Genomic DNA, 16,486 nt, shown 5'->3' on the forward strand with positions numbered 1-16,486 from the left:
AACCTGTCTCAAAAAAAAAGTATGGTGCTGGAAGGATGGCACCCAAGGCTGCCCTTTCCCTCCATACATGTGTGTATGACATACATGCACAAAGATAAAAAATATAGACACCCATACCCAGAAGAAGCAGCAAGCAGCATGCTGAGTCCTCTCTACACTGCTCTTCCTAACAAGGGAAGAATTTTAAAGCTGGAAGAGATTAACTTGGCTGAGGGGCCACAACTCTGCAGAGCAGTGAGAGGCGAGACTTCACTTCAGCATGCTGGCTGGAGGTCACACCCATGACCCACAAGTCCCCAGGGCTTCCTTCTCTGCTGATTTCTAAACCGCTATGACCCTCACAATGACTTTGAGATGGATTTTCTAAATCAGTCTCCTAACCAATTGCATTGCCTCTTCTTGCGGGGACAGAACAAAAAGTCCCTGGAGTTTGCAGCAAACCCCAGAACTTACCTAATGGCTTACTCACCCAGATTAGGAACTGCGTGCAACACACTTCCTAGGCAGAAGGAGGTAACACCTACCCAGGGCCGGAGCCAGAGCTAGGGGAAGGAAGCTGCTCTTAAAAGGCCAGGCAGCCAAGATGGAGAGTTTCCCCTGTTCCCAGAGGAGCTAAACCTGGAAAGTAGTAATAAAAGAATAGGCTAGGAGAAATCCCATCATCACTCTGGAAATGGGCACACACAAGGACTCTGAAAGCCCATGTAGTTTGCTCAAGGTCACACACTAGTTAAGAAGCAGAGCAAGAAATAAAAGAGGGTCTGGGGTTCAGTGGCTGGTAGAGTGCCTGTCTAACTTGTACCGGGTCCTGGATTCAGCCTCTAACACTGGGAAGACAAACAAACAAACACCTTGTGTCATCTTTGATTTGGGGGACCCACTCCAGCAGTCCAATAGGTTGTCCTGCTTCTCAAACACTTCTCAACTTAGCCTTCAGCTTCCAGGTTCACTACACATCAAACCCCACTCTCCAACCACAGGCAAGGTCTCTTCTCAAAGCATAAGTCAAATTATGTCACACATGAGCTTCAAATCGCTCAAAGTGTTTATTATTAGGATAGGGTCCACCTCTGTAGCCCATGGAGACCTGGAACTTGTCTGGGTTGATCCCAACCCTCCTGTATCTGCCTGTCTCCCCAGGGCTAGAGTTACAGGTGTATATCAGCAACCCAAGCACTCTCATTCTCTTACAATGGAATAGGGCTCCGGGATACAGCTCAGCAGTAGAGGGCTTGCCTGGCATGCCAGAAGCCCTGGATTCCATACAAGTAGTGCTTTTAGAAAGAGGGAGAGAGAGGAGAGAGGGAGGGAGGGAGGGAGGGAAGGGAGAAAGGGAGGGAGAGAGGGAGGGAAGGAGGGAGGGAGGGAGGGAGGGAAGAAGAAAGGGAGGGAAGGAAGGAGAGAGAGGAGAGAGGGGGAGGGAGGGAGAGAGGGAGGGAAGGAGGGAGAGAGGGAAGGAGGGAGGAAGAAAGTGAGAGGGAAGGAGGGAGAGAGGAAGGGAAAAAGAAAGGGAGGGAGGGAGGAAGAGAGAGGGAGGGAGGGAGGGAGTAAGGGAGGGAGGGAGGATGAACTATTTACTATAATGCCAGTACTGGGAAGCAAGAGACAGAAGGATCAGGAGTTCAAGGTCTTCATCAGCTACATAACAAATTTGAGGACAGCCTAAGCTAATGAGACTTTGGAAAGAGAGAGGAGAAGGGAGGAGAGAGGAATGGGGAAAAGAAGGGGAGGAGTTAGGAGCGTGGCTAGTGGAAGAATGGAAGGATACTTGCTGAACATATGAGCTTTGGAACTAGAAAAATGGCTTAGCAATTAAGAACACTTGCTGTTTTTGCAGAGGACCAGGGTTCAATTCCTAGTGCCCACATGGCACAACCATCTGCAACTCCAGTTCCAGGGGGATCTGTTGCCATCTTCGGACTTTCTCAGGCACTGCATGCCTGTGGTGCAGACATATATGCAGGCAAAACACCCATTCTCATAAAAAAAAAAAAAAAATAATAATAATAATAATAATAATAATAATAAAGACATCTTAGGTTTTGTTTCCAGCATTACAAAAACAAATTTTGAAAGAAAAAAAAAAGGAACCCAAAGGTTCAGAATCTTAGGCTGGGGATGTAGGTAGTCAGCAGACTGCTGGCTTTGAGTGCACAACGCTCTGGGTTCAGCCCAGCAGCACATACAACATACGCGGTGACACGTGTCTGTAACTCCGACACTCGGGAGGTGGGAGGAGGAGGAGCAGAAATTCAAAGTCATCTTCAGCTACATGGTCAGCATGAGGCCACCCTTAGCTACATGAAGACTAGCAAAAAAATTAAATAATTTAATTAAATTGAAAAAAGAAAATCCAGACTTTTCCTTCCTCATTCCTATGCTTGCTGTGACCAGAGTCCTACTCTTCTTTGTCTACTAGACCAGTCAACCTCCAGGTCTTCTGGAACCTTCCTATGATACCCTTCCCTAAGCACCTATTCCAAAGGCCCTCTTTGCCCTGATTTATCTTCAGAGACTCTGTTTGGTTGAGTTTTGTTTTGTTTTTGAAGCAGCGTTTTATGTAGTGCAAGCTGTCCTGGAATTCCCTGTGTAGGTGAGGATGACCTTGAACTCCTGATGATCTGCCTCCACCAACACCGCCAGCCAACTTTCAATAAATATGCCTTAAATAAACAGACAGAAGGTCAATGGCTTCTTAACAAACTGCTGGGACAATCAGCAGATCTCAATGTCTCCAGCTAAGGGGCTGGAGAGATGACTCGACATTGGTTAAGAATGCTTCTTGCTTTACAGAGGATCTGTGCTCAGTTTTCCCAGCTTAACAACCACCAGTAACTCCAGCTCCAGGAAATCCGACACCACCCCCCTTTTCTGGCCTCAGCATGTACTGTGCTTATACGCGCACACACATGCACACATGCACATACATAATTAAAAATAAGGATAAATATCTAATGGCAGTGGGATGGCTATTGTTATGATGATGGCTAAAAGTTTAAAAATTACTGTGCTTAGGAGAACTGTAAAGCACAATTGGACCTCCAAATATTAAGGGTTAAGGGCTGTTTTAAAATTGCCTGGTCTTGTACAATTTTAACAAAACGGTTGTTTATGCATGAAACTAGGTCATAAGGTTGACTGCTGCTTTTGTTTCTGTAAACAAAAGCTTGTTTTGCTTCAGACAACCTTGAGCTTGCCTGTAATCAGAATGTAATTTTATGTTCCTTGACGTTATAAACCCCTGACTCATGTGGCGGGCTGTTTTTGGGAATCCCGAGTGCTGGGTGTAGACCTCGCACCAGTATCTGAATAAAAGCCTCTAGCCTCTTCTTTGTTTAAAATTTATTAATGGCCAGACTGGTGAATCTCTGAATGACCTTAGAGATTATAGACCCATAATAGCACCTAAGACAGTGTTTACAGCTTTGCACACATACTGTCAAGAGATGTCATAGAAGTCTCACCAGAACCAATAACATTAGCCCCATTCTAAAACGTGGAAACCGAAGTAAAGAGGCTAGGCAAACTTCGGTCACATGTAACAGAATCCACCCCCAGGATGCCTAAGTTTACCATGACCTAGGGTCCTCAGTCTAAAAATCACAGCAATTCTTAATAACAGCCTGAAGGCAACTGTATAAATACAGAGGGAGACATGTGGGTCTTCGCCTGGATCCCTTGGGTCTATGGGAGGAGGCTGGGTCTGAACCCGTGGATCTAAGCGAGGAGGGTGAGGATCTGAGGGCTGGAGCCTGGACCCCTGAGTCTGAATGAGGAGACCTGTGGTCTAGACCCATAGGTTCAAGCAAGTGTTGGGGGTTGGAGAGCTGGCCTGGGTCCCCAGGTCTAAATGAGTGACAGTTCTATCTAGGTGGGAGGATATTCGAGGCTGCCCAATGGCAGCTCCTTGCAGCCCGCTAGCCCCGCCCCAGAGCTGCATGCTTCTATGGGCCTTGCCGTTTCTTCTTTTGCCCCTCCCCTTCCTGTTAAAGCCCCAGAAGGATCTAGAAAAGATTTCAGACGCGTAGAGAAGATGGAAGAGCGAAAAGATAAGGCTTCGTGCAATGGGTGAGTGAGATTAAAAACCTTCCAGGAAAGAGCCTTGTGAAGGAGAGGGGACAGGGAATATTAGAGCCAGGAGTGGCTTGAACTGAAAGTACCATTTAAAAACCAAACAGACAGACTCAGGTATTATGACCTAGGAACTCTCTGGAGGACTTTGGTGGCCAACTGTTGAGCAAGATACTTCCAGATATGGAAGCAAAAGGGACAGAAGTTCAAGGCCATCCTCGGCTTCAGAGCAGAGTATGAGACTAGCCTGGCTACATGAGACCTTGTCTCAAAATAAATAAGTAAAATAATTAATTACAAAGTTAAGCCTTAGACACTTAGAGCTGGGAATTGGAACTGAGGTGTTGGATACGGGGACAGTGCAAAGGTACCAGGTAGTTGATGGACTGACCGGCCTTATTTATCTTTCTAGGGACAACCTTTCTCTGCCGTTAGCCGGGACTGAGGCATGGCCTGATTCAGCCACCCCAGCCCTGGCACCCTCACTTATGAGCACCCTAGACCCAGCCCACCTGGGGCTCCCCGAGCAACTGGCTTCTGTCACTGTCCCCATCCGCCTGGACACTCTATCCTACCTCCTACATAGTGCCCTCCTGGGGACCTACAACTTCCAACAGTCCTTACCCCCTTGCTCCTGCTCTGCCCAGCCGTTCCACATGGCACCAGACACAGTCAGGAGGCCTCCCAGGAGATGGGACCAGGCCCGTGGGGGCTGTGCGATTGAGCGCAGGCCTTCCCGGGGCAGGGGTAGGGGCCGGGGCCAGTCACGATGGAGCCCTGGGAGAGCCAAAGAGCTGGAGAGGAGCATGGGAAGAGGCCCTGGGGCTGGCCCCAAGACCCAACCAGCGACACCACCATCCCAGGAGGAGCAGAAGGAAGCTGGAGGACCGGAGCCACACCTGCCTCCAGCACCTTTGTCTGAAGACTGGGAGACAGACTACTAGGACCCCGAAGAGCACCCAGTACTTGGCCGCCCAGGGCTACCCAGAGCTTACAGTGTTCTTAATCCTTCAGAGGTACCGTCAAGAAATATCATCTCTACAACCTCCCGGGTCTCCAAACCACAGCCTCTGCAGGCCTCCTGCAGATCACCTTGTAAAGCCTAAACCTGACTTAGCAACCCAACCCCAGCTACTATCCCAGTTTATTCTCAATGCCCCCAGGCTGCTCCAACCACACTTCCAGACCAAAGCATCACCCCAAAGCCGTTCCTCTCTCCATTCCACAGTCAGCCCATTTCCCCACCCTTCCCCACACCCCTCTTGGCCTTCAGTTCTGACCCATGTTCATTCCTAGTCTGTTTATTTGCTGTTTTTTTCAGTACTAGCCTCCCGAATGGCAGTCAAACACTGAACTAAACTGCAATCCTCTTTTATTTTTATCTTGAGAAAGGGTCTCACCAAGTGTCCAAGCTGGCCTTGAACTTGCGATCCTCCTATCTCAGCCTTCCAAGTCCCCTCTTCCTGGTCCTCTTTTCGTATTCTCCTCATCTCATACCACCTTCATATTCACCTTCATGTTACAGCATCTTCAACCCCAGCCCCAGCCCAACTCTGACAAGCCCTTCATCCTACCCCACAAGGAACCCCTTGACTTGACCTGTCCAGACACCTGTATCCAGCCCCGCCATTGCTGTTTCCTGTCCCTCGGGCTGGGAAGCCCAAGTTGAACAATAAAAGGTCTCTGCTCTATCTATCTCTTTTGTGTGGGCCATGCTTCCTGCGAGGCTCAGGCTCCCCAGAGTGGGGACTGGTAGTAAAGCCTGCGAGATGGGGAGGGTCACAGACAGAGGCTGATGGGGCCCCCATGTCCCCTGTTTCAGCAAATTCCATTGAGGCCTCTGCTGCCACTGTGTTTCTGCCTGCTGGAAGCTGCTGGGCCATGCAGCCATTGTGTGGGGAGGCTTAAGGGATTTGGGGAAACCACGAGGCAGAGATGCCAGCAACCTGGCTTGGCGGCTCAGTCTCCACAGAGGGGCTACGGCAGAAGGAGGGCTCAGAACAGACTCCGCCACTCAGGTAGGTATGAGCATGAGACCTGCAGCCCCTTACCTGAGAAGTCCAGGATCCCAGGCCCTTCTCTCCTGGGGACTTGAATCCCTGCTCTAGTCCTTGCTCTCCAAGAGCCAAGAATTGAGGCTCATGAACATCTTCCTATCGGGAATGAAGAACCTAGATTCCCAGCCTTCTTCCCTCAGACCGAGGGGTCCAGGCACCTGCCCTCCTCCCTCAGACCCAAGAGTCCAGTCTCCATCCCTCGTCCCCTTCCTTAGGCCCATAGGTCTGTTCCCTAGCCTTCCTCTCAAACCCAGGGGTCCAGAACCCCCTCCTCTCTCAGGCCCAGGATACCCACTCATAACCTCAGCTCTCCCCTCTCCACAGATCACCATGTACAGCTTCATGGGTGGCGGCCTCTTCTGTGCCTGGGTGGGGACCATCCTGTTGGTGGTAGCCACAGCAACGGACCACTGGATGCAGTACCGGCTGTCGGGGTCTTTCGCACACCAGGGCCTGTGGCGTTACTGCCTGGGCAGCAAGTGCTTCCTGCAGACGGAGAGCATCGGTGAGCCTTGAGGCCAGGGTTTGAGTGGTGCTGAGGTCTAGCCCTCCCCCAGAGCACAGCCTCACAGCCATCATTCCTGACATTCTAAGAGAAAGTATGGTGGCCCCGAGGGGCGGATGCACTGGCACTAGGGTACTCAACAGGAGGTGGAACGGACTTGGGATCTGTGGTTGTTTCCTAGTTGCAGGGACAGGGTGTAAGGTTTAGTGGTTAGGTTAATGGGGCGGCGTTTTCCCACACAAAATGGTGTCGGATGCAGCAATGAAACTGGGGTTGTCAGAACAGTATCTTACAAATATCTGCTTTGAGCTGGGTATGGTAGCATATGCATATAATCTTAGCATTTGGGATGTGGCAACAGGAGGATTGTGAGTTTTAGGCTGCATAGTTTGACCCTGTCTCAAAAAACAACAAACAAATGCTATAAGCCAATAAACAGTGTTAGGGACAGGGACCACAAGAGGCTGTTGATGACCTCATGCCAGATGAAAGACTTTTTGCTATCTACTGTGTACCAAGCCATGTACCTATAGATGGATGGATACATGGATGGATGAATAGGTGGCTGACTGACTGATGAGATATATGTATATCTCATATATATATATATGATATAGAGATGATGGGTAGATAGGTGAATGGACAAAGAATAGATGATAGATAGATAGATAGATAGATAGATAGATAGATAGATAGATAGATAGAGATAGGTGATAGATAAGATAGATAGATAGATAGATAGATAGATAGGAAGGAAAGATGATAGAGTGGATGGATGGATGGATGGATGGATGGATGGATGGATGGATGGATGGATAGGATAGGATAGAAATATGATGGATAAAGTTTATGAGTTCCTTTGAGCTTGGTTACCCATCATGATCTTGACCCCCCCTTGCTCATGTAACCCCTCTTCCCTCTCTTCAACTGGACTCTCAGAGCTCGGCCAGGTGCATGGTTGTGGTCTCTGCATCTGCTTCCGTGAGTTACTGGATGAAGTCTCTATGATGACAGTTAGAGTATTCACCAATCTGATTACCAGGGTAGGCCAGTTCAGGCATCCTCATCATTGTTGCTATTAATCTAATCTGGGGTCATCTTTGTGGATTCCTGGGAATTTCCCTAGCACCAGGTTTCCCCCTTACCCCATAATGTCTCCTTCTATCAAGATATCTTTTTCATTGCTCTCCCACTCCACTGTGGAACTTACATGGGACTGGACTAGACCCTCTGCATACGGGAGACAGTTGTGTAGCTGGGACTGTTTGAGGAGCCCCTGGGAGTGTGATCAGGATCTATCCCTGGTGTTACCTATGGTAGGACACCTTGCTCACCCATGATAAATCGGGGAGGGGCTTGGTCCTGCCTCAACTGAATGTACCAGGCTTAGCTGCCCCCCCCCCATGGGAGAACTTACCTTGTTGGAGGAGGGGATGAGGGATGGGAGGGAATGCATGGGGGGGCAGGAGGAGGGATGAGAGGGGAAATCTGTGGTTGGTATGTAAAATGAATAAAAAAAAAAGAAAAAAAACAAAAGGTAAACAAAAAAAGAAATATGATGGATAGAATGGATGGATAGACAGGATAGGCTATATGATGGGAAGGGTGGATAAATGTATAAATCATGTAGAAAATGATGGATAGAATAGATAGATGGATAGATAGGAAGGATAGGACAAGCTAGATGATAGATAGGATAGGGTGAGTGGATGGATAGATAAGTAGGAAGTATCTTAGTTACTCTTCTATTGCCATGACAAAACACCATGACCAAGGAAACTTATAGAAGAAAGAGTTGATTGGGGCTTACAGTTTCAATGTGTTAGAGTCCATGACCATCATGATGGGGAGCATGGCAGCAGCCAGGCAGGCATGGTGCTGCAGCAGTAGCTGAGAGATCACCTCTTAATCCACAAGCAGGAGGGAAGGAGGGAAAGAGAGTGGGGGAGGAGAGAGAGACTAGGCCTGGCATGGACTTTAGAAACCTCAAAGTACACTCCTAGTGACACACCTCCTCCCAACAAGGCCACACCTCCTAATCCTTCCTAAACAGTTCCACTAACTGGGGACCAAACATTTAAATATAGGAGCCTATGGGGTTTATTCTCATTCAAATCACCAGACGTAGGTAGACAGACAGGCCAATAGACAGACAAGCAGGTTGGCTGGCCGGCTGGCCAGGCATGGTAGCTTACATCTATAATTCCAGAATCAGGAGGCTGAGGCAAGAGGATTGCCCGTCATCCAAACAAACAAATAAAGGGTACATGAATTCTAACCCTGAAGCAACAGAGAGAGATGTAGATCCCCGAGGTTTACTGGCCAGCTAGCTCAGCCTACTTGGTGAACTCCAAGCCAGTGAGCAACCTCATTTCAAAAACCAAGGTGGGCCGGGCGGTGGTGGCGCACGCCTTTAATCCCAGCACTCGGGAGGCAGAGCCAGGCGGATCTCTGTGAGTTCGAGGCCAGCCTGGGCTACCAAGTGAGTTCCAGGAAAGGCGCAAAGCTACACAGAGAAACCCTGTCTCGAAAAAAAAACCAAAAAAAAAAAAAAAAAAACCAAGGTGGACAACTCCTGAGGAACAACACCCAAGGTCAACCTTGGATCTCAATATGCACATACACATGCACCCACACAAACAGACACAGACACAAACATGTATACACACACACACACACACACACACACACACACACACACACACACACACGATGAAAGAAGTGTAACATGGAGAAGTATATTACATAGTATACATAAGGTATGAATATATAATAATAATGAATCATATGCTCTAGTCTACATAATATATTCTCTATAGCATGAGAATTTCATAATATTTAATGTTTTGTTTCACGTATCATACAATACAGTATATAAGCTGATATATCATAATACATCATGTTACACTGCACAAGATTTTATACAGTATATTAATAATTACTGAGTTTTATTCCTGAAAACAACAAAAATAAGCTAAACCTACTAAGTGCTTACCTAGCCCAAGCACTTTTCATAGGTCAGCCTCCTTCCATATCCCAGGAGTGCCAACAGGCAGTTGAGTTGCCTGTAAGGACTGGACAGAGGCAGATAGGGTGGTACACACCTACAATTCAAGAACTCAGGAGTCCCAGGAGGACCCACACTTCCAGGACAGCCTGGACTATGTAGCAAGAGCCTGTCTCAAAAACAGAGCAAAATGTGGTATCTCAAACCTGTAATTCAGCACTTGGAAGGTAGAGACAGGAGAGTCAGGAATTCAAGGTCAACCTTAGCTACATCATGACTTTAAGAACAAGAAGAGTGGGCTATAAGAGACTGGGTCTCAAAACTTGTTACTAAACACCTATCATGTGCCAGATAGGTGTCAGGGGCCAGGGATGCAACAAAGAGTAAAGTAGCCAGCCCTGGTCTTTCCAGACACCACAAATACAGTTAAAGCAAAAGAACAGGACTTTTTGGATGCAGGGAAGTATAATGGATGAACTGGAAAGGATCAGAAGATAGAGATTATGGTCAAGAGCATATGGGGAAACATTCACTCAATAAACATTTCACAAGACCTATGTGTAAGCCACACTTAATGCTGGGGGTGTTCACAGCAAGAACCAAGCCAGTCCCTTCCTCGAGGAGAAGTCAAGCTAGAGACAGAACCCAGAGCAGAGTGTGAGGATAGCGCCCAGGATCAGAACAACACTCACCAGAAGAGGTTGTGAGAGCTGGGCCTTTGGAGGATGAGTATGCTATGTCAAAAGAGGGAAGAGCTGAGTCAGATACATGGAGAAAAACAAGGCACAGTGATCCCAGAGGTAGTGGCCCAGGAGTGACTGTGATGTGTCCCCACAGCATATTGGAATGCCACCCGGGCTTTCATGATCCTGTCTGCCCTGTGTGCCACCTCGGGCATCATCATGGGTGTCCTAGCCTTTGCACAGCAGTCCACCTTCACCCGCCTCTCCAGGCCCTTCTCTGCCGGCATCATGTTTTTTGCCTCCAGTGAGTGAGCCCACCCTTCCTTCCCCACCCAAATTTTCCAGCTCCTCAGCCCCAGCCCAACACCCACTTCCTGTTACTCTCCACTCTGTTCCCTCGCTCATCCCTAGACCCAGCCCCACTGACTTCTTTGCTTTTAACTCTGCTTTTTAGTTAGAGGCAATCCCTTCCTCCCTCCCTTCTTTCCTTTCTCTCTCTTGTCCTGGTGATGAGAATAAAATCTCAGGAACTTACACACACTAAGACATTCTACCACTCTTAGCTTCTTACTGGAGAATTCTAGGCAGAGACTCTACCACTGAGCACCAGCCCCTCACTGGGGCATGATAGGCAGGAGCTCTACCACTGAACCACACTCTTAGCCCCTCACTAAGGGATTCTAGGCAGGGATTCTAATACTAACTAACACCCCATAAAACTTAAAAAATATTTACACTTAAGCCGGGCGGTGGTGGCGCACGCCTTTAATCCCAGCACTCGGGAGGCAGAGCCTGGCGGATCTCTGTGAGTTCGAGGGCAGCCTGGGCTACCAAGTGAGTCCCAGGAAAGGCGCAAAGCTACACAGAGAAACCCTGTCTCGAAAAACCAAAAAAAAAAAAAAAAAAAAAAAAATTTACACTTAAGTGACAGTCTTTATAGACATTCAACACAGGACCAACTAAGAAGACACATAGGGTGGATCCTGTCAGAATTTCATTCCACAGGAGATGAATAGTGCATTAGTGGCATTTCTCATTGCTATGACCAAATACTTAACAAGAAACAACTTAATGAAGGCAGGAAGGTATGTTTGGCTCTCAGTTTGAGGGCACAGACCATCGTGGCAAAGAAATCACGATGACAGAAACATGAGGCAGCTGGTCATATTGCATCCACAGTTAGGAAACAGAGATGACAGCTGGTACTCAGCTCACTTTCTTATTCTTTACTCTGTCCAGGACCCCAGCCCATGAGATACTGCTGTCCACATTCAGGGTGTATATTCCACCTTAACAAAAATGCTCTGGAGGGGCTGGCAAACTGAGTCTATGTCCCCATAAACTCAGAGAAAGAGAGAACAGACTCCTACAGATTGTTCTCTGACCTCCTTACAAGTGCTGTGGCACACACACATAAATGAAATAACTTATCTGGAAACACACACACACACACACACACACACACACACACACACACACACACAAAGCGTGTGTGTATGTGTCCTAGGTGATTCTAAATCCAGTAGAGCTGGCACTGAAGACCAACATCACAGATGGACTCACTGCCCATGACTTTGTCTAACCTCCAGCTCCCCCTGTCCCAGAGGCAGTGCTTTCAGGCTCAGGGTCTTAATAATCTTCTACCTTAGTCATTGCTGTGAAGAGAGACCATGACCACAGCAACTGTTATAAAGGAAAACATTTAATTGGGGCTTGCTTACAGTTTCAGAGATTTAGTTCATTATCTTCATGGTAGGGAGAATGTTGGCATTCACTGTGCTGGAGAAGTATCTGAGAGCTACATACTGATCCACTGGCCAAGAGGGAAACAGTCTGGGCTTGGAGTGGGTTTTTGAAACCTCAAAGCCCACCCCCAGTGACACATTTCCTCCAACAAGACCACACCTCCCAATCCTTCTAATCCTTTCAAATAGTGCCACTCCCTGATGACTAAGTACTAAAAAATACGAGCCTATGGGGGCCCTTCTTATTCAAACCACCACAGCCTCCAGTCCCCTGGTGGATGTTTCTGATGGGCAACCTAAGCCACATGTTAGTTCATACAAACTCTAGAGTGATCCAAGGAGCTCTTTAGAGTAATTAAGACACTCTCTAACTCAGAACGCTGCAAGGATTTAGTTCCCCTTCCAGAATCCAGAGAAAAGGAACTGTCAAATGCTTTACTGTGCTTCCCAGCCTTATCCTCACCCAATCCCATCCCCCACTGAACCCCATATCCCCTTCACTGTCACTACTGTCCCCACCCCCATCAACCTCCCCTCTTCCTTATCTCCAACTCTCTTATCCCACTCGGTCTCACCCCATGCTCTCTCCCCAGCTCTTTTTGTCCTGTTGGCCTTGGCCATCTACACCGGAGTCACCGTCAGTTTCCTCGGCCGCCGCTTTGGGGACTGGCGCTTTTCATGGTCTTACATCCTGGGCTGGGTGGCCCTGCTCATGACCTTCTTTGCAGGTACTGAGGCAGAGGGGTGGGAAGGTTGAAATCTGGGGCAAGGTGAGCAACCTCAGAGGGTGAGTTGACAAGGTATCCTACACAGATCTAAGGAGCTAAGGGGTCTGGGGACTGGTGACCCTAAGGGAGGGAGAAAATGGGAAGTCTCTTGGGATGGAAAGGTAGGCCCAAAGAGTTTTGGGTATCAACAGATTCTGTCCACACAGGAATTTTCTACATGTGTGCCTACCGGATGCATGAGTGTCGGCGCCTATCCACACCACGCTGAGCCTTGCAGAAAACCTTGCAGCTGAAAGTTACAATGAGGGCACTGAAGAAGAAGGGGAGGACCCAGGGGCTGGAAATCCGGGCTCCTGAGGGAATGAGGGGGCTCAGTCCTGGATTCTAGACAGGGGAGCCCCTGATCCCTCTGTCCTCTGTGGGTCAGGTGGGAGGGAGTTGAGATGTGAACCTCCACCTGTCCCGAGGGGTGGTAGAAAAATGGCAACTCTTTTAGAGAGACATTTTGGGATTTAATAAAACTGATGTGAAACTACCAAAGTGTGAGTCCTCACAGGGCTTGTTTGGAGAGAATCGGGCTAGAGTGGTGGTCGGGGAACAGGTGTGTTCTGATATGGTGGCCTCTCTACTTCAGTTCTATAGGGATGGGAACAAGATAAATGGGTCCCTGCCTCAGAAATAGCCACGGTTTAATGTCTAGAGATGGATATGTGGGATAACCGAATAACAAATTGATCTATAAAAACCTAGCGTCCCTGCTCCCCACTCACTTAAGCTCCAGGCAATTCCTTATCTCCCCTTCCCTCCGTGAATGGGCCCTTCACCAGGGACAGCACAACTTTGTCCCCTTCTCTATTTTATTTTATGCTTTTGGAAAGACAAGGTCTCATGTAGCCCAGGCTGGCCTTAAACTCAAGATCCTCCTGCCTCAGATCTCTTGAGTGCTGGGAAGACAGGCCTATGTCATTACCATATTAAGAGATGACATATACATTTTGTGCTTCCCTGTAGAGAAGGTGTTGACCACTACCGGAGGACAGAGGCAGAAGACCCTGAATTGTCACTTGGTTTCCATTCCCCAGACACCCTCATCTCGGTGATAAGACACTCATGCTGGAGGGCCCACGCAGGTGGGGTGACTTCTCACTATATGTGTGAGATGAGGATGTTGGAAGGGCTTCCCCTCCTTTAGCTTTTTGGAATCCTGTCTGTCCTGGACAGAAGCTTAACTAGGAACATGGACTCTCTCTTCCCATGAAGTCCTTCCTCCCGTGGAACTGGTATTTTGAGCCCACCACCCCTTTACTGTTGGTAACTCTAGTGCTAGAGTAGGAGCGAAGCGCAAAACCACAGGAAAGTGTGACATAACTGTCCCCTCAGCCACATCTCCCTTTTGAATTAATTCACACCCTAGTATGACTAGTCCATCTCCCACCTCTGGGCCCCCCAAACCCCTCCCTAAGGTCTTCCAGGAAACCCTCTCTGTTGTCTCCAGAACCTGTGACAACAGTCTAAACCACTGCCTAGACCACGGAAGGTGGACACCCCCAGAACAGCCAGCGAGTAAAGACATCAGCAGGGCCCTCCCCCACCACACAGGAAGAGAGGAGCCAATCCAAGAGGGGCGGGGAAGTCACGCAGGAAGGGGGTGTGTGAGAAGAGTCAGATGCCAGGCCTGAGGCTACAGAGGACTCCCAACCAAAGTGACTGCTTGCTGGCTGCTTCTCTAGCTCAGAGGACCTGAGAGTCTGGGTGCACATCCTTTTTCTGTCTCTAAGACCAATAGTCTGGGTTATCTGTGTCCTCATCCCCTAAGAAGTGGAAACCCAGAGCTGTGTCCATGGAGCCCTGCCGGTCCCTGGCTCTGCTTGCTGGCTCCCTGGGCCTGATTTCTACTCTGATTGCTCTGAGCACTGACTTCTGGATAGTGGCCACAGGCCCCAACTACTCTTCCCACTCGGGCCTCTGGCCAACGACACACGGGATCCAAGTAGCAGGTAAAGTACAATGAGCTCTGGGTGGTGGGAATGGCCAGAGGGGACAGACACCCAGAAGTCTCCTCTTGCATTAGGTTATATCCACGTGACACAGAGCTTCTGTATCCTGGCCACCCTGTGGAGCCTGGTGTCTGTGGGCTTCCTGATTCTGTCTTACCATCCAGCCCTGTCTGCCCCAGGCCGTGGCCCTCTGGTCTCAACCGTCACGGCTTTTGCTGCAGGTATGAATGGGAACTGGGCTGCACTAGCACACGAGAGCTGGTGAGTCCTGCAGTGACCAAGTCAGCTCTCTCTTGTTCTTGTCCTCAGCGCTCTCCATAATAGTGGCCATGGCAGTGTACACCAGTCATAGATGGAGCCAGACTCCGTCTCCCCAGGTCCAGACATTCTTCTTCTGGTCCTTTTACCTGGGCTGGGTGTCCTCTGTCCTCTTCCTCTGTGCAGGTGACTATGCAGCCCACCTCCCCGGGGAGGACCCTGCTGGGGTGTGGGGCAGGGCAGTGCAGGCCACTCAAGTTCTTAATCTCCTCTCCCACCTCCGTCTCCACACCAGGCTGCCTGAGCCTGGGTGCTCACTGTAGAACCCACCGGGCTGGGTATGAAACTCTGTGAACAGAAGGCAAGACAGCAGGATCAGCAGGATGCTTGGAGCCTTGTCCTCTCAGGAGCTACAGAAGAAACGCAGGAGTCTGTCTCTGCCCTCCCACCGTGCCTTACCTTTCGTTGGTTTCTTCACACATTCAATAAAAACCTTCTGAGATCTAATTGTTCCAAGATCAATTCAGTCAGGACATAAACCAGGCCCACCATCCCAGCTGCTCAGGAGGCCGGAGCAAGGAGTATCACAACTTCAAAGCCTGCCTGGGATACACAGTGAGTTCAAGGCTGGCCTAGGCACCTTAGGGAGACCCTGCCTCAAGGCAAAAAATAAAACGAGGGCAGGTATTGTGGCTCAGCCGTAGAGACTTGCTGAGCATGAATGAGGTCCAAGTTCCATCCTTAGCACCTAAGTCAACCATACATGAGCCTTATGGTGAGTAACCAGAGAAGCCCTCAGGGAGCGGGAGAGCCATGCAGACCTGTCCACCTGAAGTGTGTTCCGGCCTGTGTGGACAGTTTCCCTGTGTCTCTCCTCTCTTTAAGTGCTTTTCTTTCTCTCAGTTTCTTTCTCTTTTCTTCCCCCAATGGACTCCATTTTACTAGATATTTCCTTTTCTCTCTGTGAGCCCACTCTGAGGCCACTGACACATATCACAAACAAGACCTAACCACTAGCATTTGACACCAGCCAGATGACAGCCACAGCCCGAGGATGTGGGAGGAAGACTAAACCCAGGCATTATTTTTTTAAAACCAGAGATGACATTTAGTAACTATTCTTTTGGTTTAGCATAGAAAATGGAACACAGGACCTCCTTCAAATAAGGAAAACCCTTAACCACCATGCTACAGTCCCAGCTCTCTTATACCTTTTGAGACAAGGCAGTCCTTGAATTCACAGCAATCCTCCTGCCTTACCCTCTGAAATATTATGATGACATATATTCATTAGTACAGGGATATGCAATCCAGGCAGAGGTGCCCAAAGACGGAGACATGGAAAGGGTATGGAAGGTGATTTGTGTCTAGAATGTCGAATGTGGCGGTGGTGGTAAATGATGACAGAGAAGCAGATGGGAGCCGGGCCTCTATT

At 48.8% G+C, this 16,486-nt stretch overlaps 3 protein-coding genes across 3 annotated transcripts; all 3 read left to right on the forward strand.

The window, feature by feature from the left end:
- Window positions 1-3,971: 3,971 nt before the first annotated feature.
- C1H19orf84 (chromosome 1 C19orf84 homolog) lies at window positions 3,972-5,766 on the forward strand. The gene is made up of 2 exons (XM_059253401.1): window positions 3,972-4,068; window positions 4,484-5,766. The coding sequence occupies exons 1-2, from the start codon at window positions 4,034-4,036 to the stop codon at window positions 5,013-5,015; spliced, it is 567 nt and encodes a 188-aa protein (XP_059109384.1). The 5' UTR covers window positions 3,972-4,033; the 3' UTR covers window positions 5,016-5,766.
- Window positions 5,767-6,458: 692 nt separating this feature from the next.
- On the forward strand, window positions 6,459-13,064 carry Lim2 (lens intrinsic membrane protein 2). The gene is made up of 4 exons (XM_059253402.1): window positions 6,459-6,633; window positions 10,478-10,627; window positions 12,662-12,796; window positions 13,003-13,064. Exons 1-4 carry the CDS (start codon window positions 6,459-6,461, stop codon window positions 13,062-13,064), a joined length of 522 nt encoding a protein of 173 aa, XP_059109385.1.
- A 1,452-nt stretch (window positions 13,065-14,516) lies between these two features.
- Window positions 14,517-15,491, forward strand: Nkg7 (natural killer cell granule protein 7). Its single transcript, XM_059253403.1, has 4 exons — window positions 14,517-14,793; window positions 14,868-15,014; window positions 15,103-15,237; window positions 15,347-15,491. The coding sequence occupies exons 1-4, from the start codon at window positions 14,637-14,639 to the stop codon at window positions 15,403-15,405; spliced, it is 498 nt and encodes a 165-aa protein (XP_059109386.1). The 5' UTR covers window positions 14,517-14,636; the 3' UTR covers window positions 15,406-15,491.
- Window positions 15,492-16,486: the final 995 nt, after the last annotated feature.

Source organism: Peromyscus eremicus, chromosome 1, assembly GCF_949786415.1.
Source record: "Peromyscus eremicus chromosome 1, PerEre_H2_v1, whole genome shotgun sequence".
In the NCBI taxonomy this organism is placed as follows: Eukaryota; Metazoa; Chordata; class Mammalia; order Rodentia; family Cricetidae; genus Peromyscus; species Peromyscus eremicus.